The sequence below is a fragment of the Dunckerocampus dactyliophorus genome, chromosome 20 (assembly GCF_027744805.1).
Source record: "Dunckerocampus dactyliophorus isolate RoL2022-P2 chromosome 20, RoL_Ddac_1.1, whole genome shotgun sequence".
In the NCBI taxonomy this organism is placed as follows: Eukaryota; Metazoa; Chordata; class Actinopteri; order Syngnathiformes; family Syngnathidae; genus Dunckerocampus; species Dunckerocampus dactyliophorus.
The window spans coordinates 14,530,016-14,556,508 of NC_072838.1; the positions used below are offsets into that span (position 1 = coordinate 14,530,016).

A 26,493-nucleotide genomic window follows, 5' to 3' on the forward strand; every position below is an offset into this window, starting at 1 on the left:
ACATGCAACAACCATAAGCGTCCCATTCTTATTTTAACGTGACACTCTCCTCTTCAGGGTGCATTTGTGTAAGGTTAGAAGCTCGCAAACTTTCTCAGGCGGCAGTTGTCACCTTTAGAGAGTTCACAACAGGAGTGAAGGAGATCTGGTTACACTCTGGAGCATTTCTTGTGCCAATACTTTACACTCATATACCAGGCTTTGTCCTCTTCCCCCAGCACGACGATAAGGACCTGCCAGCCCCTGGCGTTTAATTAATTCATGTAACCATAGCAACAATCCAGCCACCACCCGTCAAGTAAAATCCCTAACCCAATTCTGCACTGTCACCCCCGCTGACAGCATCTGACATGACGGTAGCCTAGCGCGCGCACGTGCGTTCGTGTGTGTGTGTGTGCGTGTGTGTGCGTGTGTGTAAGTGAGCTGAGGGGGCGGGGAGAGGAGGGGGGTTGATGGGGCAGATTCTCTGTACCATCCTGGCTTATCCCACTGGGCTTATCCCAGATCAGCAGGTGACCCACCACAGATAACTCTTGGAGTGGGACACAGTGCTGAGTGTGTGTTTGAACCCCTGCTGGGTGGTTTTAACCCCGTTGTCCTCTGACACACACACACACACACACACACACACACACACACACACACACACACACACACACACACACACAATGCACAGTAGACACAGGTGCATCTGTTACAAAGTGGTTTTACTCAAGTGTCAGTGGCTCATATGAGGTGATCAAGTTTGTGGCGCCACGGTATCTGCACACTACAGTAGCACACAAAAAATACTTGCAATGTTTGTCTGGTGTGTGCATTACCTTGATGCAGAACTGGAAGTCTGTGGGGGCGTTGTGCAGTTTTCTGCCAGTGATAATGGTGAAGATGTTGCTGTCGTCCAAATCGGACAAAAGCTGCAGGTGTCGGGGCTCCTGTTCAGTCAGAAGCAGGCAATGCTGTCTTATAATCTGTCTCTTACATTATTCTATTGATTTCTTTGCTTATACAGTCATTGGCCACATCATTAGGAACACCTGTTCAATTGAAAGATACCCTGTATAAGAGCTGCCTTTACAAAGGTAATTTGAAAGTATTTCAAGTTGAACAATACTTTTAGTATTGCGCTTGCAGTGATGCAAGTTATTTAAAAAGTACTTTTGCTCCTCTCCTACAGTACACAAAATATTAGAAGCACCTCGCAGGATGATGCAGTGCACATCTACACCACCCCCATTCTTAAACTGGTGATGCTTGGTCGTCGATAACCACCATGTATCCCATGAGACACGCTCTGGATTTTCTCATGGATTTCCAATATGCGAGTGAACACAATGGCACACAATAAAGACTGCCGTTATTTAATGAGTCTATTCATGGTTTTGTCAAACCTTCATCCATTTGACAAAAATGACTACATTTACTACATAAATGCTACAGTTAACACCACTATTCAATTAACCGCCGTGTCTCATATATTGAGCAGACGCGTGGTCTACAAAAGCAAATAAACGCCAGGGTCTCAATTCAAATAAACATTGGCATTAACAGCTGTGACAAGCTGGCATTAGCTGTATTTGAAGTACGGGTGGTCAGCATCCAGCAGCTTTATCTACCTCTGCATGCGCTTCTCATGCATATTACACTTGCCATACTGTTGTGTACAACGACTCCATTAGCAGTATTAATGCTGGCTGAGAGGTTTGCTCCTTACCGCTATTACAACATTGGTTCTGTTGCTGCTGTGCTGTGCAATATACTTACATGTAGTCAAAAAGAGATACATTTCCACTTTCTCAGGTATGCCAGACCATTGTGAAGTTCAAACCCTAACCTGCTATATATGACAGATACACTGTCACATATCGTTTTCAATACGATGTTTTCAATATGCCCCTTGCGTTGGATGTCACTAGATTGAGCAGAAAGTCACTTTATAAATTACCTTGGATGTTCCTTTATTGGAGAAGTAGAGGCCAGAGCGTCGCAGGAACATGTAGAGCTTCTTCCAGGACTTGCGTCCAGGTTCCTTCATGTACAGGTAGCCCTGAATCTCTGGACAGCTGCTCGAGTTGAGAAAGTTCTGAAAAGAAAACACAAAATAAGGTTGCAACAAAACGGTTTGGTTTCATGTTCTGTGTTCATGAATGTGCAGCAGTAGCGGGCAAATGTAATTAGCAGATTGCACTGACTCCTGTGTGTATGTTCATGCATATTTTTAGACAACAGATGTCCTTGTCACAGCCTCCAGGATGAGACATTTCGTTCTGGTTTCACTCCTTTCAAGGGCAGCTCATGTAGGGTTTTAGGTTTCCAGATTAAAGGAAGGGTTAGATAACAAGTCACTTGCACGTGCAGCACTCTGAGTCATCCCTCCTTACCTGCAAGAGCTGTGATTGAGGGATTGTGCCATCAGACTCCTGACACCAAGCCACCATCTGCTCTGGAAAAAAGTTCTGCATGGAAAAATACAGAGAGAGGTGGTGACAATGAGTGGTGGAGCGAGAGCGCGAGCAACTGGAAACCACTTAGTGTATGCACAAGCTGGGGTTATGCTTCTCTACGCAGAATACTATTGTTGTGTGTGTGTGCAATGAGCACAAGGACTCAGAGACGAGTGGTTTGGGCGATAAAGAGAGGCAGATAAAGAAAGAGAGAGAGAGAGAGAGAGAGAGAGAGAGAAAGAGAGGCACTTGAGCCTGGGAGTAGATGCAGTATGATCTCACCCGCTGATGTAATCCCCTTTAGCCAGCAGTGGCACTCTTAGTGTGATTGACAGGCTGTGGCCAGCACTCTGGTGTTTTAGTGCACTCATTACCCACAGAGCTGAGGTCACCTGCTGGCTCTGACACACACCTAAATCACCACGGCAATAATGTCACTGTAAAGCTGGCTCGTCACGTAGCGGCTCAGCGAGGCGCGGACCCCATGCTGAGTCCACATCAGCAAAAGATGCCACGCCACGCCAAAATGGACGCGTCTGCTGTGCGAGTTTGAGGTTTTGTGTCCTTAAAAGGACCAGGAGCTTTGTGCCTGATATGTTTTAGCTCACCACATGAAATGGTCCAACACATAAAAGATGAAAATAGCCTTGACTGAGGTGCAAATTGTATGTAGGTTATACTATGATGCATGGGTGTGGAGCATAAGTAATGTGCACGTACCTTTTAAAATAACCTTAAATCTTTCCATTTAAACCTTTAAGGCCTGTTTGTTAAACTGAACTATCCATGCAAACACTGCATATATCAACTTGAAACTGAGAAATGTTATATAGAGGTACATTAGTGCTAATTAATCATTTACATTGGAAGTCCAATGCAAAAAAACATTTTCAATACTACTTTACTTTAAAATGTGTGGCACCCACACTATCAGTGACGATGAATTGCATGAGGACACATTGAAGCTTGGAGGCATATGAGCTTTATATTAAATGTTTGGCTAAACAGCAGTTTTAGTTTCACCCATCATGGCGTCATCCACCATATTTAGCTAGCGAGCAAGCCAACAGCACTTTCTGAAATGAATGCTGCCACTTCTGGCTTCCAAAAAGTGCATAGCAATTGAAAACACACAAACAGAAACTGCAAAAAGACCCTAAATGAGGTTTTCTGCTACTTTAACATTTCGGGTAGCTTGTATTTTTCATAATAAAATAATTCATCTTTTTATTGGGACCATCAACTCATAAGAAAAACATTGACTAGGTTAATATATCGAGACATTACTTTATAATGAACTTTCCTGCTTGGAAAGATGTAAGTTATTTCTGGTAGCAAGCCTAAAATGCAAGCCTAGATCCATCATGCAGGAAAGATGGTGAAGCTTGACAGTGTGTGTGTGTGTGTGTGTCAGTGTGGGTGTGTGCAGGGCTGCGTGCTAAAGCAAAGCAGTCACCGAAAGGTCAACACTGGGATGCAAGCGACTCACCAGGGGGTTCCTGAAGAATTCATATTTGGCATAGTTCTTCCTGAAGAGGAATTTGCTGTCGCTGCTCATGGAAGCTTGAACCTGAACCACCAGCTCGTGGTCCTCCAGGCATCTCTCTGCAATGGGGAACACACACGGACAGACGGGTGGACAGTGTGAGTGACTGTCTTATCTTTGTATCATCCTCGGGGGAGTTTTCAAAGCAAAGGCATGAATCAAAAATGTGTTCACAGTCTGGTGTGATTTCTGACTTTGGAGTCATGCGTGCGCATTTCCTCCTCAGATCAATTCTATTTGGAATTATTTGTTCCAGAGGCCAATCGTCATGAAAACTAAATGTACAGTCAATGCTGCAAGTATCATTTTCATAAGCTTAAATTACCATATGAGTATAAACCCAAGTTAACCAGCCTAACATCAATCGTCAAAAACAATAAAAGACTCAACCAACACACATGAGACAAACACAACTAGTGTAGCTAGCGCAAGAAGCTAACACAGGAGTTTACAGCTCCACTAACAAACTTAAGACTTAAATGCACAACAACCAGTTGCAAAAGATGCAAATCAAAAGTCCTTCTTGTACACAAAAAGTTGCTTGATACCAGCTGAGAGTTCTATCAAGACAACTGGAATGGCAGCAAGACAAAAAATGTTTTAAGTAACATTCCTAACTGTCATACCAGTACAGACAGAAGTTTTAAACCGGTCTAATATCCATCTGTGAAAAAAAATTAAGCACTCATACACACCACCAGTCACAGAACACTCTCTGGACATTTAATACTTGGACACTAAGATTATCCATCCATGTTCTATGCCGCTTATCCTCACTAGTGTCGTGGGTATGCTGGAGCCTATCCCAGCTGACTTCGCATACGAGGTGGGGTACACCCTGGGCTGCTCACCAGCCAATCGCACGGCACGTACTGTATAGACAGACAATCATTCACAATCACATTCGTACCTATGAGCAATTTAGAGTCGCCAATTAACCTAACATGCATGTTTTTGGAATGTGGGAGGAAACCGCAGTACCCGGAGAAAACCCACGCATGCAAACTCCACACAGAGATGCAAAAGTGGAGAATCTTCCCGATCTCTTGACCGTGTGGCCGACATGCTAAGCACTCTGTCACCATGTGGCCACTCAGATTATATTATAGATATTTTTCTTCTAGTTCTTTCAGAAGTGTTGCAAAAAGCCAATAAAAAAATGGCAAAAAATACATGCAGAATGATACCTTTGATGCTGAAGTGCGTATGTACTGTAAATAACTGAAAAAGCAGTTTCAACTTGATGGTGGACACATTCGATGAAAATTCTCCAAATTGTACAACGTTTGGGGTAGTTCAAACTTAAGGGGACCATTGTATAGTCCTTCGTCGTATGCACAGCTAATAAGATCGCTCTCACCTACCACAACATTATCCTCGCACAATGGCATATAATACTGTAGGAGTAAAAAGAGTTTAAAGTGCAGCAAGAAGAAAAGAGGCACTGTGAGGCAGGCAGGCAGGGAGGAAAGTGAAGGTGGAGGGGCGGGAAGAAGTGGCAAAAGATGGCGAGGGGGAAGGAAGAAAGGAAGGAGGGAGTGAAGGAGTGAGTGAGGGAGGGAGGGGTGGCGGCGGTGTGGGCATTGCAGGAAGATGATGTCATCTATTTAGGCTGATTGCCGAGAGCAGAGGAGCCATAAGCAAAGTGCAGAAAGCCCGCAGATGAGCGCACATTAAGAGACCATGCAGGCTCACTGTAGTGCACATATACGCGTGTGAACGTGTGTGTATGTGTGTGTGTGTGTGTTTGTGTGCGTGCATATGATCTAAGGCAGATAGGAAATTGATAGTGACAGGGTGTACACGAGCAGGACATCATTCTTTCACTCGCAGTCTTATTTTCAAACTGCTGCATGCTAAAAAAGAACATGGCTGGAATGCATGGGCGGAAATGTTTGACCTCCCTTTTTGAGAGCGTGCGTGCGTGTGTGTGTGTGTGTGCGCGCAAGCGGGGGGAATTTCCTATGGCGAGTTAAGTAAAGACTGATTGGCCAGCCGCACTAGGGGCTCGTCCGATAGAGATCCACGATTGGTTCCTTGCGACTCTGGTATGACGCTTTAGTCCAGGCCCTCTCCACATGCACACCCCCACCCCCACCCCTCCTCCCTCCTGTTCCCTCTTTTTCTCTCCCTCTTTTTGCTCGCCTTTTTCCCCTCCCTCCCTCGACAGCTCACCTCACATTCCATCTCTCCAGTGCCCTTTTTTTTCCAGCAAACGCAGATGAGGCAGCAACGCACAAAGCGATCCTTTGACTCTAAAAATACAACTGTGGGAGTGGGAAAGCCTCACGGTGGACAAAGACAGACCCGTATAAAGGAGCTAAGGAAAGCTTCAAAAGGGTAGACTGCGAAAGTAAATGTCCTTTTAGATGTGTGTCTGAAGCGTATTATTGGGGGAGGGAACGAGCGTGCGTGCCTGCTGGGAGGCAAAAAACGCTTAATCCTGATAGCGCGACCACCTCCTCGAGATGTACAGAAGGCATAGAAACACTTGTGCCATGCTTAAGTGAAGGTGCACATTGCGGGCAGACACGAGAGCATCTACACCCACAACAAAACATTTGTTAACATGTGTTAGGTCGGCTTAAAAATGAAGCATTTGCTCGTGTAATGGGTCAAATGCTGATAACATTAAATAAAAAGGGATTGCATTGTAATTGAATGTACTATTAGCTAAATAGTTGTGTAAATGTGACAGTGACTTAATAAAGTTCAGTGTCTTGTGCACTACCCTAAATGGTGTTTGCTTACCAAGACCAAGGATGGGGTGGTGCTCCACCAGTGTCCAGGCGTTGTCGTCCACACAGTGGCTCTTGTAGACCAGGAGCTGGCACACGTCTCTGGCAGTCATGTCCGCCAGGATCTCCACCACTTTACCAGCCCCATCCTCGCTCCACACCTTCACTATCTGAAAAACACACACGACCAAGGTCATGTTCGCTGCAAGGAGTCTCGCAACAGTAGGTTGGCGCAACACGGCCTAAGCCGCTTTTGAGGAAATTCAAATGAAGAGAATAAAGAGGACAGCATAGTAAATTTACCTCCATCGTCACATGCTTTGTCAAGTCCATCCTTTAAAGTCCTGCTCACATCACTCTCAAACAGAAGAGTTTCTTTATAAAAAAAAAAAACAGGGCACAGTCCCGGAAACTGGCGCCCGCACGCTGGGTTCAGCCCTTTTGTCCACGGCTCAACCAAACTCCCTCACAAGCACATCCCCGGATATTCATGTAAACGTGCTTGCGCACATCGCACGGTGACGTGTTTTCTGTCGCGCCGACACCGAGGCCGAGAAGGGAAAAAGTAGAAAATGTTCACACTTGGACGACATTTTGATTATGTCCTTAAATATGCCACCACTGGGAGCAGCAAGCGGGCACAGTTCAAAGCACCTCCCATTGTTGCGCCATTTTGAACCAGTTCAGCCAAGTGCCCGAAGCAACATTTAAACTGGCTGTAATTTTGCCTGAGAGTGTGTTTGCTGCACAGATAACCACAGAGCAGCTGCTTCACACCACTCCATGTGCACAGTCGCACACAAAAAGCACACACTCTCTCTCGCATGCAGTGCGGAACACGAACACATGCAATAAATATGAGCGAATGAACACCAGAAAGTGCTTTAAAACCACAGCTACGACGCACATTAGGTCAGAGAGAAGGCGTTACATGTTTGCATGGTTCAGTGTGTGCGTGTGTGTGTGTGTGTGTGTGTGTGTGTGTGTGTGCATGCTCACACACCTACGTACTTCACATCCTGCGTCTAGAGCAGGCGTTCTTTCTCGAAAACTCTGCTGCCCAGCGCTTCACACAAAGCAAGCGGGAGCAACTGTTGAAAATTGCATGAAACAAGAACCAAAAAGAGCTAACGGACGACTCAAGTCGAACAATTCGGAAAACATGCAGGACGGCGACAAGCGACGGTGGCCTAGAAATGGCACAAAACACCAGAAGCACCATCACAGCGACGCTAAGAGAGCGAGGGGGAAAAAAAAAACGTCACAGCGCTCCCTGCCCCTTCTGAAGCCAGAAGACTCCCTCCTCTCCACCCACCCGCCTCCCTGCCACCTCCCCCCCCAATATAAAAAAGTGATTTCATGACGTGTGACTTTTGTTTGAGGAAAGTTTGTGAAACATCGCCATGCAAGGCAAACGGACAGCAGTTAGGCGCTCAATTGCTGACAACCACGCACACGCACACGCACGCACACACACACACACACACACACACACACACACTCCATGCTTGCTCACGTCATCCACAAAAAGAAGGGAACGCATGCAAAGTCTCTTACCTCCACAGCCTGAAAGAGGCAACAGTCTGGAGAGCAGGATGGCATTTTCACACTGAGACGCTCTCCAGTGACACAGAGAGAGAGAGGAGAGGGAGAGCGAGAGAGGAGAGGAGAGGGGGGAGGAAAAGAAGTCAGGAAGAGGAGAGGGAGGGAGGGGCTGACTGGCAAGGAGAACACAAGAGAGGTAAGAGCGAAAAGAGGAGTGGGGGGGGGGGGGGGGGGGGGGAGAGGAGGGAGGAAGTGACAGAGAGGAAAGAGCACAGAGTAGAGAGAGACTCACACGGGGGCTGAAAAGACAGACGGCTGGGCCCGGTTAACTCGCGGTGGGCAGCATCGAGGCTGGGCTAGTGACGATTGGTATGAGCCTCCTCGTCCTCCTCACACCGGATTAATGCAGTGTGGGATTTTTAAAACAGTGAGCTCCTTCCTACCTGTCACGTATACCCCCATGCTTTTAATGAAAGCACACACACTCACACATATACAGTGTTTTGAGCTCATTCTAATGAACTACAAAGCCAATCACTGTATGCGCATCCCTGGCGGGTTTTAATTTCCACCCCCACCCCTCCTCTCGCTCATATCCTCTTCCCTCTCAACAGCTGTGTGTGAAATATTGTGCACTGAAGTGAGCAGCAGAGCAACATGTGTAGCGTGCACTCGTGCGAGGTAGTTCCATTGGAAGCAACAGTGGCTCGAGCGTCGCACAGGCTTTGCAAAAGGGGGGTCAAGGGAGGGGTAGAAGAAGGAGGAAGGACAGGAGGCAGAGGAGGCGGAGGAGGGGAGGCGGTTGCTCAGCAAATCTGCCCAGCCTGGGGACAGAGAGGGAGGGAGGCACGGGGAAGAAAAGAGGGAGTACATAAAGGAGGGCTATGGAGGAATGTCAGTAATGCAATACTGAGTCATAATCAGGCTCATGTGTAGTGTGCAGGCCAACACAGCTGGCCCCTAATACGCTGTGCATGAGAACTGGGAGCCAAACGAGGAAAAGTGAATGTAAACTAAGACCATCCGCAGCAGCACTGCCCCCCCCCCCCCGTGTGGCAGGTTTGCAGCCATCTGAATTGCGGAACACAGCTAGCGTGTTCATGTTTATGTATATGTGTGTGTGTGTGTGTGTGTGTGTGTGTGTGGGTGGATCATGCATGTTCAAGCACGAGAAGACAACATGCACTCTTTACTTAACAACAAGGCACTTGATATGTACTCTATTATGCAAAATTGACTTTTTAATGATGTTGTAACAGTAATATGCGTCACTTGTCGCATTTATAAGCACCAAATGTGGAAGAAATAATTTCCCTCACTTGTTTGCACCACTTGAGAGAAGAGGCACTCAAATGGTCACTTTTGAAGTAAAGTTCTGAAGTAAAATTAAAAAAAAGGCTTCGCTACACATCTTAATATAAAGCCTGGAGCTCTGCCAACTGTCAGTCAGCTAAAGATGTGTGAGCTGTAAGTTGTATCATTTTGTTTTTCCTTCAGCAAATAGGCTAACCTAACATGATGTTGTTCATATTAACTGTAATGTTAGCACTGTAGCTCACATTGATTTGCTAGTGTTGCTAACTTCAGTGTCTTCCTGTCCCAGTCCTTAATGTCACCTTGTTATATCTGTTAAATGGAATGTACAACAGTGAACAAGTGCAGAGTTACAGTGTACATGTTAACTGTCACTGCAAAAGTTCCAGCATCAACACTAGGTTTTCACTCAAATACAGGTACACTATTGTGAGACTTATTAAATTTATATTTTTTTGTATTTTTTTTAAATTGTACAATATTTAGAACCGAAAATACTTTAGTTTTTTCCTTTTACATGATGCCATGAACCAGCCATATTCTCTTCCCCTCCCCCTCTGCCCTATATACAGTACCTACCCACCAGAAGACCGTTATTGGTCTGCTTATAGGATAGATCGTCAACACACACAAACACACAAAGCGGGCTTGGAACGTATTGGATTGAAGGGTCACAGACGGACAGACACCTGCATGTATGAAAACAAAAGACCACATAAGAACAGTATGTACAGGGTCAGAGGTCATCCTGAATAATCTGCACCAGGGTCAGGACTACTTGACCGAAAAGGTTTATGGGCCCCTAAACCTATCAGGCTATTTGCACGCACACGCACACGCACACGCACACGCACACGCACACACACACACACACACACACACACACACACACACACACACACACCCCCGCACAAACACAGTAAAGTGGTTGTTCTAAACCAGAGCAGATCTCATCCACAGTGACAATAAAAGCTCAGATTGTATAAGAAATCTCAATTCGGTTGTAGCCGAGACAGCAGGGGAGGGCCTTTATCTGCAGATGGAATCTTTTTACATAACATATAAAGAAGAGCACAATGATGGATTCTCTCCTCCCTGCACAGCATTAGAAAATCTACAAAAGCACATCTATGATGCTATTAAAGAGACATAGTCATCTGACTGCCCATTTGTCGCTGCCCTGAGGTTTATTTCCAAATGTATTGGAATTCTTACCATCATTGGCTCAAAAAGAAAACAAAATTTATTGTCCGATAGTTTTGAGAACTTGCATTTTTGCACACAGAGAACACAATAAAATAATGGTACTGTAAATGTGCAACCCATTAATGAATAATAATAACAAGCCAACAATTATTTAATTATTTAAGGTTATTTCGGGTACGTAATGTCAAATATTTAAAACAGTGGTGTCCAAAGTTTTGCAGGCGTGCCCACACTTTTTCCATTTAATTAATACAAAGGACCACGCTGACATACTTGACCAATTACCCTGCAGTTGTTTTAGTCTCAGCCTGCATTATTACCTCGTCTGAGCAAGGGGTGTGCTGCCGCACCCTTCCCTAATGTGAGCATCAGTGGAGTAGCCCTCCTTCTGACGCCTTTCATCTCTGCCAGTGGTCGGGTTTCAAGGCAGACAGAGCTTATTAGCTCCACAGACAGGCCAAACTCAATTTCACCTCCCCAGAGGGCCAACACAAAGCCTAACTGAGTGTCTCACCTCCCCACGACCTGCCAATGACATGACACACATAAACTGATGGATGTGCCCAAGCGTCACGTCTAGGAATCCTTTATGTGGAAGTATCTGCACCGGGTTATACCTCATTACAAGTCCCGTGATCGATGTAATTCGATACAAGAAAACATGGGTGAAGTCTGGAGCCCCCTCTTACACTACCATACTTGTACAACCTGACATTTGTGCTATGTCACTGTCCTGTATAGATGGCACTAGCTTGGAATGGGAGGACAAAGTCGGCCCAGCACTATTGTGCATGGGAGATAGTATCAGACTTAACTCACTTCTCCTGCCCTGTTGTTGGTGAAAGTGATTGTCACTGTCCAAATAGAATGCCAGTATTCCTCTTCACTGGATTCTGTGTAAAAGGCACAGGCGGATAAATGTCCAACAGCAAACACAAAAATCTCAATTTTCAAGCAATGAAGCAATGAAGTAAAAAGCCCCATTAAAGTTAAAATGGCCTCTGTTTCACTGAACCCATACCATGATTGCCCCAATGACCACTATCTAAATATTTGCAAGCAGGACTACACTAACACCACTAAAATTGTTTCCATGAGACTTTGTGGAGGGGTGAGGCAAGGGTCAAGGAAAGACCCATTACATTTCAGTGCAATATACAGAATCATTTTCACAATAGTTAGCATTTTGCTTTACCAAAGTACTTGCTCATGTGAGGTTCGGTTGGTTTGGCTGATCCATGCTTTATAAAGTTACTTGTGATAACTTCTGTTCTGACTTGGAGATATGTTAATAAAACTGACTTCCCATCATGGCCGAGAATCAGGAGTCACGCGGGGTCAATCTTCCTCACCAAATACCAAATCCTGCAAAGGCATACACTCATACACTTTGCCAAATCCTACCCGGGTAGGTGATTGAATTCCCATTTGCGGTAAAGCACCTTGATCCGCATTAGAATTGACAGTGACGTGCTATCTCGCTAACAATAGCACTTATATATCCGTGTCATTATGAGCTTATGCTGTAGAGCAGGCTCTCTCCGCCATCATTGCACGCACACACACACACACACACACACACGCACACACATGCGCAATCATGCACCTGATCTGATTGCAGCGGGTCAGCAGACCCTTGCGTGCAGAGGAATATCAGCTGACCGCAGACAAAAGCAGGGGAAGAAGTCCTCACCGCAAGGAGAGAATGACTCAGCATTCTAGTTTCAAATTAGGTGCCATGATATTGTTGCTATACATAATGACCTCATAGCAGGCGGGTGATAAATCATAGCATATAGCTTTGTGCCATCAATAATCAAGCAAGTGGCTTAGCTAACAAAAGCTGTTACATGATAATATAGAGAAGCAACAATTAAAATAAGATTACCTTTGTTTAAAATCAACCTGATCTTTTGCTTTGATTCTATTGCTTTGTTATGTGCTTTGTCATTTGTTTTTCCATAGAAAGCTTTGCCTTTTTGCATGAACCAAGCCACACAAGTTCGTCCACCGAGCCTCTCCTATTCACTCGCGCAACAATAGCGATGAGGAAGATCTAATTTCCTGCCGGACAAAAGATCCACAACTCCAATGTGGTGTCAGTCAGCAACAGGGAAAGACTTTACAAGGGGCCTAAGCTGATGTCAAACTAGGTTTTTATAACCAGCTATGTTAACATATGACTCATATTGGAGTCGCTATTAACACCTATTGATGAAGACTTAATCACTTATTACCATGTTCTGGCGCAGGTCTATTCAACTGGTGGCTCGCAAGCCAAATCATGCCCACAAATGACACCAGATCTGCCCGCAAGCTCAGCTCAAAACTTGTGACGAACATTTTTGTTGCAGATTTCCAAAAACAACAGTGCTTTCTTGCCTTATCTTGCATGATCTTTAACCAGCATTTTTGCAGCATATCTTTAAAAACAGCAGAGTGCTTCTGTCATATACAGGACCTCGCATAAACATAGTGCTTGTGTTTTAATTCATGACTATATTAGCCATTTAGAGAGGTAAAGTTTGAAAGTATTATATGTAATATTGTGTCCCCGCTCACAAATGGAAGTTTGAAGTGTGTTACATGCGGGCAACATGATGCTGAACTTAACCAGTTCCGCCATTTTGTGGTGGCATCTGATCCGATTCCTGTGAAAGCAGGAGCTAGAAAACTGATATTTACGGTGTAACTCGCATGTGAGATAGTTGAGCTTGAAGAGGACTACTGTGCTTAATTACAGGGTTAAACAATATTGAAATGTATCTTCAAAAACCTGCTGAAGACGTCATGTTATATTTTTCATGGTGCCCAGCTCATAATACCCAGAGGAGAAATCCATTTATGTTATTAGCCACAATGCAGACCATAAACCTGTCATGTCACGCATACACTCTGCCATACTTATAGTATAATAACATAAGCTGCTAATATGAGCTGTGTATCCCAGTGAGAAAGACTGAAGATTAGTGAAGAATGTTCGGATTCCAGCAGAACAGCTGGAGGGGAGCGACTAAGTGATCCTGTGATAAAAACCATGCCTATGTAAATACAATGCAACTAGCACAACACGTCTCTGATTGTCATTTGTGCTGCTGCATAAGACCTACTGGACTCATCTCTGGAGCCCTCCTTGTATCATATAGCCCCACAGACGTGTGTGTATACATCTATGCAGCCCAAACGCAACATACTTGGCTCAGAGAAGACGTTACACAACATGGCATGCAAGCAGAAACGCCAATGTCTGGAGTTGAAGGGCTTGCTGTGACATCGTTGTGTCGCAAGTGAGTGATTTCATCAGTCAATCAGCCGATATTCAAAGGCTGGCTGTGGCTCATTTTAAGCATTAACTTTGATTAGAACACAATGGTTCCGCTGAATGAGGCCAGTGGGGAAGAGATCACATTGTTTCAATCTCACAAAAAACAAACCATTATGCAGAAGTGGGTTATTGGGTGTCTTCTTGCACTCTCGTCTTTTTTAACCCCTTTAGTCTACTCTAGTGGCTACAATCTCAACTAAATACTCAGTATTTTTGGGTGTGTACACTACAGTATGCAGGAAGCTGAAGACGCATCATAATATTTAAAAGGGGCCCTATCCTGTTCATTTCAGGTGTTTTTTAAATGATATTGGGTCCCAGTGGAGCACTATAGTAAATTTTGTTTACAAAAATGCTCCACAAATCTTAAATTAAAGTAAATCTGCATTCTTTTCCTCTTGGCCTACATGCTTGCATTCCACAAACTCCTCCCCAACCACGCCGACTCTGTTGCGCTTGGGCAAGTTTCACCACCCCCCCAACCAGAGCTCAAAGTTTCATGAGACACACGCACCCCATCCAACCGGTTATATGCTAATAGTGATCAGCAAACAGTAAAGAATAATTGGGTATATTTGAATGAATATTGAAGAATACAGCATCAAACGGTGCTTTCTTCATAAAACAGCTGTTCAAGAAGTGGCAAGAGCAGAGGGGCAGTGACCGTGAGTTAGGTCTTTAGCTCCCCAGAAAACAAAAAAACTTTCCCATTGTTGCCCTATTCCAATTTCGATTCCCGAAAAAAAAAGCACTTTCTGGCAGCCATTTTCAGGAAAAATAAATGGTACTGAACAGCGGTCGCCGCTGGGTAAGCGACAAATTGCCATACAGTATATGGACTTCCTAAAGTTGTGACGAGATAAATTCAAAACATCTTATGGACATCACTCCAAGTTCTCTTTCCCGAGCCTTCATGAGGAGTGGCATAAAAGTTAAACCAAGTATGACTAAAAACACACCAGCTTCATGATATGGCACTTCCACATCATGTAGAACACAGGTGTCCAAAGTGCAACCCGGGGACCATTCATGGCCAGGGGCTGTTTTTTTTTTTTTATTATTATTGGCCCTCGGCACATTCTAACAATACAAGAAAACTAAAAAAAACAGAAACAGAAGAAACAGAAAAAAAGAGCAGTAAAAAATAAAGTTAGATATTATAACTATAATTATATTATTATAACTATTAATTATATTAAAACAAAAAATTACCTAAAGTTGAAAGATTAAATATTATATATATATATATATATATATATATATATACACATACATACATACATACATACATACACAGTCATAACAGTCAGTATAACAAAAAGCAAAAAGCAAACACAGCAAAAATGATCCAAAAAGTGCAAAGTAAGAAAAAAAAGTGAATTCATACTAATAATATGCTTGTCACCAATAACACAAAGCTGAGATCGTAGAACACATAGAACAAGAAAGAGTATAGTAACATCTTAAACACATACATAAGTGTGGAAAGTTGGAAATGTAAGATAGGGCCCATGCAGAAAACCCTAAACAGTGACAAAATGCAAACAGAACACACGTTTGTCCCATTTTGAGGCAACAGACTGCAAGTTAAATGAGCTGAACTGGACAAAATCAAGATGTTTGGGGAAAGGACACACAACAGGCCCTTTGTGCAAAGTGCAAGCTTGCTCTCTGACTCCAGATCTTGTGAGATGATGTCAAGGAGATTGAACGAATGAGCACAATGCACCTGTGAACTGTACAATAAAGCGTGTGTGTCTAAAAAGAGGGTGTTTTTGGAATAATTCTCATTATTCAGGGAGGGCATCCTGAAAAGGATGGAAAATTCCTGGGACAGGAGGCTCTGCCGGGGGAAGGAAGGGCAAGGCTGTGACACGCACACACACAGGCATGCTTTCACACACTCACACAATGACGCCAAGACCCATCTTGGAAGCGTGTGAACCGGAAACGGACGCTTGTCTTGCCGGAGCCGGCAGATGGATTCACTAGGTTCAGAGAGAGTCAACCTGCAGACGCTCCCAGCCTGTATTCCCAGCTCTGCAAGGGAAGTTTGCACTCCGTCTCCAGCATCCTGGAGACATTGCTCACCTCCTTCTACAGCAAAACATGTCTACCACTGTGTGTGTGTGTGTGTGTGTGTGTGTGTGTTTGGTAATATTGCTTCCACTACTACACGCTAAAAGATAACCATGGTTAGACAACACATGCTGCTCTGACATGAGCAAAACAATCGTCAGCTGATCTCAAAACACACACACACAAGTTCATGCTCTCTCTTGACTGCAAAGCAATTAAAACATGTAGGAGAGATTGTAATTGGTGTTGTTAGCACACATTTGCATAGAAGATTGAACAGTGTATTTAATGAAATACGTTGAGATTTGAATATTGTAGTCAGATGATCAGAAATAGCTAGGTGAAGTGGGTCGTGTGCACCTACGTGCTTGTCGGAAGCCTCGGTGGGGCTGGGAACTGGAGAGCCGGCTGGACTGCAGAGCTCAGGAAAAGGGTTGGGGATAGCAGGGAGTGAAGCAGGACGCAGATGCTGCTCTTCCCGCAGGCACCTGCAGGTGGAGGCATACACACACTTACACTAATGTCCCAGTTGAGGGATAAAACACAAGGTCATGGGATGGCAATTAGGCTGATGATAATGATCATCATTACTTGTTACATACCATGTACAGTATGTGGTAAATAGCGAATTCTCATTAAAGTTCAGCAGGTCGTGTATCTTTATACCTGGCGGCCTGGATGTGCATCGGTTGAGAGTGCCGCAACCTCTCCCTGGATGGGACGGATGGGGGAGCGGCAGGGGGGGTGTGACGACGGAGGGCCTGGCCGTGTCTGACGCAGGGGGCGTGCATATGGTGATGGTGCCTGTGCCCGTTGAGGATGAGCGCCGTGTCCGCCTGGTTAGAGTACACGCTCTCCATGGAGGAGTTCATCTCATTGACCAGCTTCTCCAGATCGACATCATCATCTGGAGGCGGGGGGGGGGAGAGATTGAGTAAATACTAAAAGTCATTCCATTCCATGTAAAATCGCTACTTTAATACTACACTACATTTAAATTGTGTCTACAGTCAAGCATGGCGGCGGTAGCGTCATGGTCTGGGGCTGCATGAGTGCTGGGGTAGGCATTGACACTGGGGAGATGCAGTTCATTGAGGGAAAGATGAATTCCAGATGAAAGAAGAGCATCCCCTCCATTGTCATAAAAATGGACTGGACAAGTATGTCCCCAGACCTGAACCCATCCGTAGGGGTGCATCCTCAAGCAGAAGTTGGAGGAGCACAAGGTGTCTCCTTGATGCCATCAAGGAGGAGTGGAAGAGGACTCTAGTATCAACAACCCGTGCAGCCCAAGAAGTTTAAAGCAATACTAGATAACGGCGCTCACACTAAATATTGACACTTTGGACAATATTTATTGGACAACTATTTAAACAGCAATGGCTCCGTGTTGAATAATTTTCAGTGGTTGGTAAAGCTTTCCAAGTTGTACTCTAAGTTTAATTTCTTTGGTATTGTCCCATGAGGAGATAAAATGGTTTCTGATATGTGAAGAGTGTAGTCTTTTTGTGAGATACTGCAGAAGTAGAATACAAAAGTCTTTAGTTGGACAGTATGCACCAATATGTTCCAGTGTCCGAGGCCCTTTTGACCAAGGAGTGTCCCAAACCAACACCGCACAGAATTCCTCACATTCCATTTTGGGGGGGGGGGAATTACAGCAATCTGGGAACGCTCACCAGCCTGTTCATGGGTACACACACAGACACATACACACAAACACACACACATCGGTGAGCTGAGGACAGAGTGTACAATATGCAGCACTGATGTGCATGTAATTATACAGGAGAATAAAAAAAAGTACAACATCTGCAGGCCGAGCAAGCGTACACACTGAGGATTAAAAAAAAAAAGCTGCTCTGTACTCTAAACAGTGGGGAGTTGGCTCAGCTCAGATCACAAAGAGGTATGCATGACAAACATGGGGGGGGCAGTCGAGGACACAAGGTCATGTGATGTTCAAGAGTGGGACAGAGGTTCTGTGGTGATGGGCTGCAGAAGAAGAGAGCAGATGAGGACAGTAAGTTATTATGTAAAGCTCAGGAGGGATGGTTGTGTTTGTTATCCCCCGCTTACTATTTGTGTGCAAGTCACACGGCCAACACACACTTTTATTTAATACACTACAACCTCCAAACTTGAACAGGAGATGCAAGTTGACTCCCAAGTTGTTCTGTTTTCAGAAAAACAGAAAACCATGAAAGGTGAACCAATTAGCTTACCAATTAGCTTATTAACTGTACAGGCAATCACTTAAGTAACATTTTAACATTCGTCAAGTGGAAAAGAAATTAACCACTGTACAATAAAACTAAAATAATGAAAAATGAAATGAAACCACCACCTGTACGTCAATAACCTTATTACTGGTGTTCTGTTGTTAAATGAGCTTTAAATAAAGGAATAATGTCATACAATTCTCCACTCAATCTTCACTCTGGCTTTCATTTGCATGTGGACAAGCAGCCAAAACGCATAGGGAAAAAAAAGTGTTTTTAAAATACCTGCGTTTAAAACCTTAGATGCTCACTGAGCTGAAGTCGAATCTATTTGGATGATGGTTTGAACACCAACATTTATTTAATTTTTGAGGCAAATTCGTCCACACGTTGGTTGATCTGCACAAGATTGCTCTGCGTCGTACATTGGAGCTAGGAAATCTCTTTATTGGCACGCTCAGGCTAAATTTCAAGCATCTTCTGCAATTTAAATTGTCGAACATCGGAAAGTTCTCTCTGACAGCTGATCAGTTGGAACATCACTTTCAGATTTGACCTGATGAGCCAGCAGCAATTTGAAATTAAATTTAGCCCATCATGCAGCTTTAGGGAGATAATGATAGTATCACTGGCATTCCCGTCTCTCCTCCCATTGCTGGCTTGGCCCACACTACCGTCTTGGCTTCAACATGGGAACATATAGCATAAAAATGTCTTCTCCGCTCCTCTTTTTTTTTTTTCCTAGATGTTTAGGAACCGCGGTGTCCGTCTGGACAGCATCTGGCTACAAAATCTCCCGTCCAAACGCAGGCCAGGACATTCCAGTGAGATCCCAGGATACACTGAATGAGTGCTCTCTGTCCCTGGCCGAGACACCCTGCAATCATTGATGGGCAGCTCGGAGGTCAGAGAAGTATCGACCTTTGACCTCAGCTACCCAGGCCAACTTGTGTCAGAGAAGATTTAATAGCTGTACTTGCAGTGCTTGCTTTGCTTTTTGCTTTTACATTAACATTTAACCTGTAGAGTGAAGAATGATGGGTAACCTTTTCATCGTAGGATATAATGTTTATACGCAAGTCAAAATGAAACACTGTCAGTAACAGAGATGGGAATTTAATCTCTTTTAAGGGAGGGGGCTCTTTTGGCTCGGCTCGCTAAATAGGGCCGGCTCTTTAGGCTCCTAAATGGCTCCTTTGATTTTTTTTGCTGCTTAAAGGGATAGTTCGGATTTTTTGACATGAAGTTGTATGACATCCCCATCAGCAATGTAGTCCATTAACGGCGACTTACCCCCAACTTGGTCTCCTAAGTCCAGTTCTGGTCAGATTTCGGTGATGAGGAACGTAACGTAGTTAGTTGTTGGGGCCATTTAAGTAAGAGTTTGGCTTTCTCAAAACAATATGCGTTCAAAAGAGTAGTGCATTTGCATCATAAAAATGCCTCCTCAAAAAAATCTGACACCACAAAACGCTCTGCGTTATACAGTGTATGTCTCCCACCGTATCCCTGCGCACTGTCGCCTGTGCATTCATGTGTATGTGATGAACACACTCGCGGTAATGCCACTGTTCTTCCGCGACGGAGCGCGCCAGCTATCTTGTTTATGTATGTGTTCCAAGGGGGAAGAAGATGCAAGTGTCTTCATCACATACTGTACATAAAGTATGTAGCAACATTCTTTCACTCTCTCAGCTCCCACCCTCCTGCTTGTGTGTTCACGGCTGTGATGTGTCTGTAACCACTCTCTTCCCCCCTTCGGCTCAGTGTATAGACACACAGCGCCACACATTTTGACCAATCCCGTGCAGCTTTAACAGAAAAACAGACTGGCTCTTTCACTTCAAAGAGCTGATCAATCGCTAACGACCCATCACCAGCTACTGTATGTGGAAAAACACACTACACGCTCTGTTGTTTTCTTTGAACGAGTAAGTCACAGACACAAAATGCAAACTAATGAGTATGCTTTTTTCTGGAAATTTAATAATCAATTTTTGTTTTCCAGTGTTTTTCCTTGTATGAACTTTGCAATTGTGCTGAACAAATGGGCAGAACTCGTATAAGCAGCAAAACTTGATGCTGTGAGATAAACTGCAGTAAATGCTCCACTCAATGCCTCTATTCAACGACCCACCAAGTCTCCTATAGTTGCCAGGTATGTGATCTACAAACGCATATAACTGCCTAATTAGCACCAGGTCTTAAAAAAAACAAACGGCTGTGGCTGTAGGCAACCTCCTGATGTTTTTTCTTTTATGAAAGCCCCAAGACGACAGTGGCTATATCTGAAGTAGCAAGAGTGGTCAGCATCCAGCAGCTCTATCTCTCCATGCACATTATAATGTTGACTCAGCTGTTGTTGTGAAGCTGCACTTGCCGTACTGTTGTTTACAATACACTCATTAGCAGTGGCTGAGCTATTACAAAATTGGTTTTGTTGCTGCTGTGTTGTGCAATATACTGGTTAATAAATTACCATGTGGTCAAAGACAGGTATGTTTTCTTTTCCACTTTCTCAAGCACTCCAAAAATAAAGCTGTTACATACAGGGTGTCCCTAAAGTCTGAGCACATAGGAAATATGGCGTTATTGCATCAAGTTCACATGAATCTTGCAAAGCAAATCAACCTGATTGAAGATGTTATTTAATACTCTCGGGACACCGTGAATGAAGAATTTTCCAAATTCTGCTCTCCAATTATCGCGTCCTTCCATCGCCCGGTCCCATCTGCAGTTTAGGTGAATAAACGCCCTGGCTATGATTAGAGCATTTACGGTATATACAGATAGGTCAAAAAGAAAAGAAGCCTACTTTTGCTACGATTTATGAGCATGTCGGTATGGTCGGAGGGTAAGACATGAGCAAAATATAGCCAGGATTGAGGTTTTGGCTAACTTTGCCAAACTCCATTGAGTGTCAACCATTTGGACTTCCTGCATTTGATTATGAGCCCACTTAGCCCTTACTCCTACTATCAGCACCTCTGTCACACAGACCTCTGTCCTACTTTCTCCACTAACTCCCCCTCTGATCAGCTGACCTACAGGCCTACATATATAAACAATCTACCTAGTCACGGTTCTCTCTTTGAGCCATGTTTACAACACACTTGCACTGGCATGACCAGCAAACATCGGCGAGGGAGAAAGAGAAGGATGTCGGCAGAGGAGGATGATTTACAACATCTTCTCTGCTTCCAGGAATTTCCACGATGGCTGAAGGGATTTCTGAGAACGCACTGGGAGCTGAGCAGGTTTTAACACATGGTCGTTAGTTAGGAAAGATGGGAGGGAGGTTAGAATGCTGGACAGAATTTAATATTTGTCTAAACATCTGGAAGGCAGAAGGAAGACAATGTCCTAGATGGAGATAAAGATAACAAAGGGAGGGTAGATTTGTTGAGCCTTTTGAAGAAAGTTTGGCAGTACAAAGATTCCATGAGTTAAGATATGGAGAAATGGAAAGCCATCATTTACAGCATAAAGACAGCAATGGACAATTACTGCCATACTTTTTGTGTCATTTCATTTCTCACATAGATAGGATAGGAGAGTTACCATGGTGATGTGGCAAGTTTGGGGGGGCCGAGCGCTGAAAGCCCGGAACGATCAGCTCCTCAGGCCTGTGAGAGGAACTGCGGTCCATGCCTTCCTGCCAAAAAAAACAAAACAGGCAGAACAAAAAAGAAAGATGTTTTTGAACTGACCATGTGACAAGAAAGCCATGCGGCGGTGTTGGATGTCAGATATTTAAGTGAAGCAAAACACAGTGGGTTATTTTCACAGCACTCAAGACAAAAGATGGGTTCACGCCTCTGCTCTCGAGGAACACTGAGTGACACACAGGCGATACTTTGACCCTGTAGCACTGTGACTTCATGACCCCGTGGCCTTTTTTTCCTCTCGGTCTGCCTGTCTCACACACACACACACACACACACACACACCTGTTCCAAAGCGTTACATATGAAACTGGCTTCAGGCACATCAATCACTCACAAAGCACACTTCAACCATCACTCACGGCCAAGTTCCTTGTGAATTGTGTAATTCAACACAGCCTCCAGCCTTAAAAGCTGCAGAGTGAAGGGAGGGAAGGTGGCCAAAACAAAAAATCTCGACTTTTCCTGGAAAATGCAGAACGCGGAAGCATTGCTTCCAGGAACTGCGCACGGCCAGATGTCCTGCTGTGCATTCACGCACACACACGCAAATGCGGGATGCTTCGAAAACATCCATAAATGCCCAAGGTACAAATTATTGCTCCGAGAAGCGGCAGCCAAAAACTTTCCAAGGAAGGCAACTTGATTTGGCTACACAGTCTGTGGGATAAGATCCACATCAGGTCCTCTAAAGTCCTTAGAATTTACCGAATATTTAACTTACGTCCGCTTAAGTGTCCAAGCACGGCACTGGAAGCATTCTTGCTGGTGGAACCCTGCATAAACTTTCACTTTCCTCCATTAAATAAACTGTGCAAATACATTAAAAAGTTATTTTCAATTCTAACATAAATCCCAAAGTTGTGCATGGGCCAGGTAAAAAGGCTGCAGCTAGCAAACAGTAACACCATTGAGGAAAACTATATTTCAATTGGTGAATCCAAACATAGTACAAACATAGTATGATGTTTGGTTTAGTGAAGAGTCATTCAAAATGTACATTTTTGAGAGTTGGTGGAAAACCGATACCATTATTGTGTTAAATGAAAGCAAATAGCATGAGCACAGTACTGTAATTACTTTGTCTTTGTAAGATAACTCTTCAACTCCTGACCGGCTGCACACAAAAGGCTGAAAATTTGGCAAAACATGCACCCCTACTGTGTTGCCCGTGCTATCATTTTTCTAAGAAAAACATCACAAGGTAGCTCTGTTATTAAATCTCAAAGTTTTACCCCACAAGTTGGACTGACGTGAAATTTCTCACACAGCTCAATACACTCAACAAAACACCCACTATAACTTTAAACCGTTTAGCTGAATCACTGCAGCATTTGGTACACACCTTTAGGGGGGCTGACAAGCACATGTCTGTTGAAACCCATGGCCGCCATCAATTGGCAATAAGTCATTGACCATTTGTCAAATGATTATAAAACGTTGAGCATGTCTACATTACATGTATGCTCGCATGTCTTCAAAGCATTTTCATTATAACCCATAGGGGGCGCCACAAAGCTCATTAGACTGTATCAACAATAAAGAGTAACTACTACATACTTTATTGTGTTCCAAAGTGTTTTAATTTAGGTGATACATGTTTTTATAAGTATGCATTACTAGTCTTTTACTGAGGGTGTGTGCTTGTGCAGACAGTCCAAGGCTTTGGAAGCAGGGGGACAGGTATCAGGTGTTAATGAATGGCTGCAACAAAGGTGCAAAATCCCTTTCTTTTAAGAGCCGTTGAGCAGTAAAAGGGTGGACTTTAACAGCCTTAGCATCATTGTAAACCTAACATGACACTACGGTGCCACCTCACACCTGTTGGGCTGGCCAGAAAATGGTTTGTATCAGTATTTTGCCTCAAGGCCAGAAGGGGGCGGCAACTTAAAATAAAATCCAACGTATAGGAGTCTCTGATAAAATGGCGTACTTGGCAGTTGATTAGTAGCACATACACCAGCTGCCATAAAGTTCATGGTGTCCAACTGCTACACTTACTTGGAAGCACAACCACAAGACTGAGTGCTAACAGTTGCCGAGGCAACCAATGCACACAGCCGCTGACCCTTGACCTCAGAGGAGTGGAAGAAAGAGGGAATTGTAGTCCGAGCTCTGAGACAGCTCACACATGTTCCGAAGTGTTGCCTTCATTGGCGCTCAAGACAGACATTTGAGGCAAGACTACAAGTACATGCTGCCGTGCTTCTTTCCACCCTTCAGACCCGTTCAGGCCATAACTCAGCCAAGCTTCCAGCGTGAGGGCTGCGGTTTTGTCGTGTGTCCACATTTACAAGCACATTTGCACACAGGAGAGAGGAGAGACAGACAGCAGTTGCCTGGTTCCAAAGTCTATGACAGACCTTAAGGAAGACACACCTGGAATGCTGCCCAGATTCCCAAACATGCCTGCAGTAATGTTCTTTATTGTGTTATGTAAGTATGTTGGGGGGTTGAGGAAAGTGGTTTATCAAAACATACCAAACCTGCAGTCAGTGCCTACACAGAGACTCCATGGGGTGGACTCAATGTGTGCCATGCTGTGTCATGTCAGGCTTTACATAACACACACACACACACACACACACAGCAATGTTGTTAGCCACTACTCTGCCTCTGACTACCAAACTTTGTTTTCTTCCTCTCACTAGATGCAGGCTGGAGGAATGTTGCTCTGTATGGGGGATTCAATTCACTATTCACTGCAGTCTTACTGGTGCAAAACCCTTTCCTGGAAGCTAACGTGAACCAATCCAATTTAATGTCGGCTTAACAAGTAGCAGAAGGTTGCCTTTTTGAAAGCAGTAATAAAGCTCTCTGATCGGTTCCTCCGCGAGACATCAGGACTACCATTCACGTGTTTCAGGCCTGTCGCACGACAAAGCTGCACGAATGTTATTGTTGTCCACTATTTATAGACCCCATGCTCCTTAGCAAAATTCTTTGCGTTACTGGTGGTTGAAGAGCGGGAAATCTGGGATCCAGAAACAAAAGGCTCATTCTGTTGGAATTTTGCAGGGCATTGTAAAGTGGGTCTGATATGTTGGTAGTATTTCAACTTGGAGAGACTCTCCCAGCAATTGCACATACATAAATGCCTAATAAACACAAGTATGCATTGTTGTAATCGAGTAACTCCTATATTCATGTATGTTTATTGTATTCATAGATGCTAGTTTCATTTTGCCTAATGTCAATTGATAGGAACAAAAACCCATGCTTGAGAAGAAAAAGGCAGTCGGCCATTTTGGTTTGAGGCATTTCCAGGTGTCCTGCGAAAATGAACCGCGCTTACGGATTTTGTCCAATTGCTACCAGATTTGGAACACGTATACTACACAAATGGATGAAGTTAGATTGTGAAAGTTTGTAGAAACACAGTAAGTTGGCACCCTGTGATACAATAACTCTTCTGACACGTTCGAGGCATTCGAACTCTGTATACTGGCAACAGGTCCTCCATTCGAACTTACAGTGTGAAAACTCATGAGATACTCACCTGATAGTTTGAGTGACGCAGGAAGTAGTCAGGGCCTCCCGCTAAGGCCATTTTGTTGGTTCAATGCCCACCTCTGAAGAGAATGGCACCCTACACATGAAGGAAGCACATAAGACAGGAGAAACATTACATTTAAATCACAGCTGAAGGGGTTAGGCGGGGGATGACAATGTGAGAATGAGGCAACTTAAAGCAGTCTCGCTTTCCCAGGTGAGGGATTTTGTGCTTTTGTCTGTTTGGTATATGTGTAAAGAAAGACGGCGAGAACCAAACCCCCAAACCCAACACCCTGCTCGCGCCCGCAGAGAAAACAAAGTCTGCATGTGCGAGTGAATGGGCATGCATGGATGAACATGTGCACACCAAATCCAAAGTAAACACAACCATTGTGTGCAACACACACACACACAAGTCAGTTCCCAAACAATGCCTAGGGCTTAAGACTAAATAAGAACCACCACCACCCCCTTTCACTCCTCAACACACCCACCTCCACAGCAACACATGACCACTCACCACCTGCAGACTGCATGGGCAAAGTGACGGGGGTGGCTGTACAAAAAGGGGGATCTTGAAATGGGAGTGGTCTAGTCCAACTGCACTGTGCAGCACTTTCTGTAGTCAGTAAGTGGGGGCAAGTTTTGAGTACGTGAGAGGTTGTGTATGGAAAGAGGACATACCGTGAACACACGTAATGTCCACACATTAGTGCACACACAGGAGCACTTTTCAATGCCAGCAGCATTTGGCTGATATAATAAGGTTTTTAGCCCTGTCTATTTCTGAGTATCGGGGCCACATCGAAGAGAAAACAAAGAAAAAAAAGTCACAATTAAAAGAATAAAAGTCAAAGTTTTATACAAATTAATTTGTACTATTGAGTTTTATTTAAAAATCTATTTAATGAGAAACA

General features: G+C 44.2%; 1 protein-coding gene across 5 annotated transcripts in view; it reads right to left on the reverse strand.

The window, feature by feature from the left end:
• Window positions 1-26,493, reverse strand: part of LOC129172972 (growth factor receptor-bound protein 10-like) — a 42,445-nt gene that overhangs the window by 10,695 nt on the left and 5,257 nt on the right. Inside the window, exons 2-10 of one of the 5 annotated variants that reach the window (XM_054763322.1) lie at window positions 25,581-25,670; window positions 21,978-22,071; window positions 16,861-17,101; window positions 16,559-16,682; window positions 6,739-6,895; window positions 3,931-4,046; window positions 2,379-2,453; window positions 1,943-2,080; window positions 822-932 (exon numbers count right to left, since the gene is read on the reverse strand). In XM_054763322.1, coding sequence (XP_054619297.1) covers window positions 822-932; window positions 1,943-2,080; window positions 2,379-2,453; window positions 3,931-4,046; window positions 6,739-6,895; window positions 16,559-16,682; window positions 16,861-17,101; window positions 21,978-22,071; window positions 25,581-25,631 — 1,107 coding nt within the window. In that variant the 5' untranslated portion in view covers window positions 25,632-25,670. Of the gene's footprint in view, window positions 1-821; window positions 933-1,942; window positions 2,081-2,378; window positions 2,454-3,930; window positions 4,047-6,738; window positions 6,896-7,028; window positions 8,254-8,282; window positions 8,474-16,558; window positions 16,683-16,860; window positions 17,102-21,977; window positions 22,072-25,580; window positions 25,671-26,493 lie in introns of those variants that run through there. The other 4 variants (XM_054763324.1, XM_054763325.1, XM_054763326.1 and 1 more) reach the window with 4 other exon arrangements.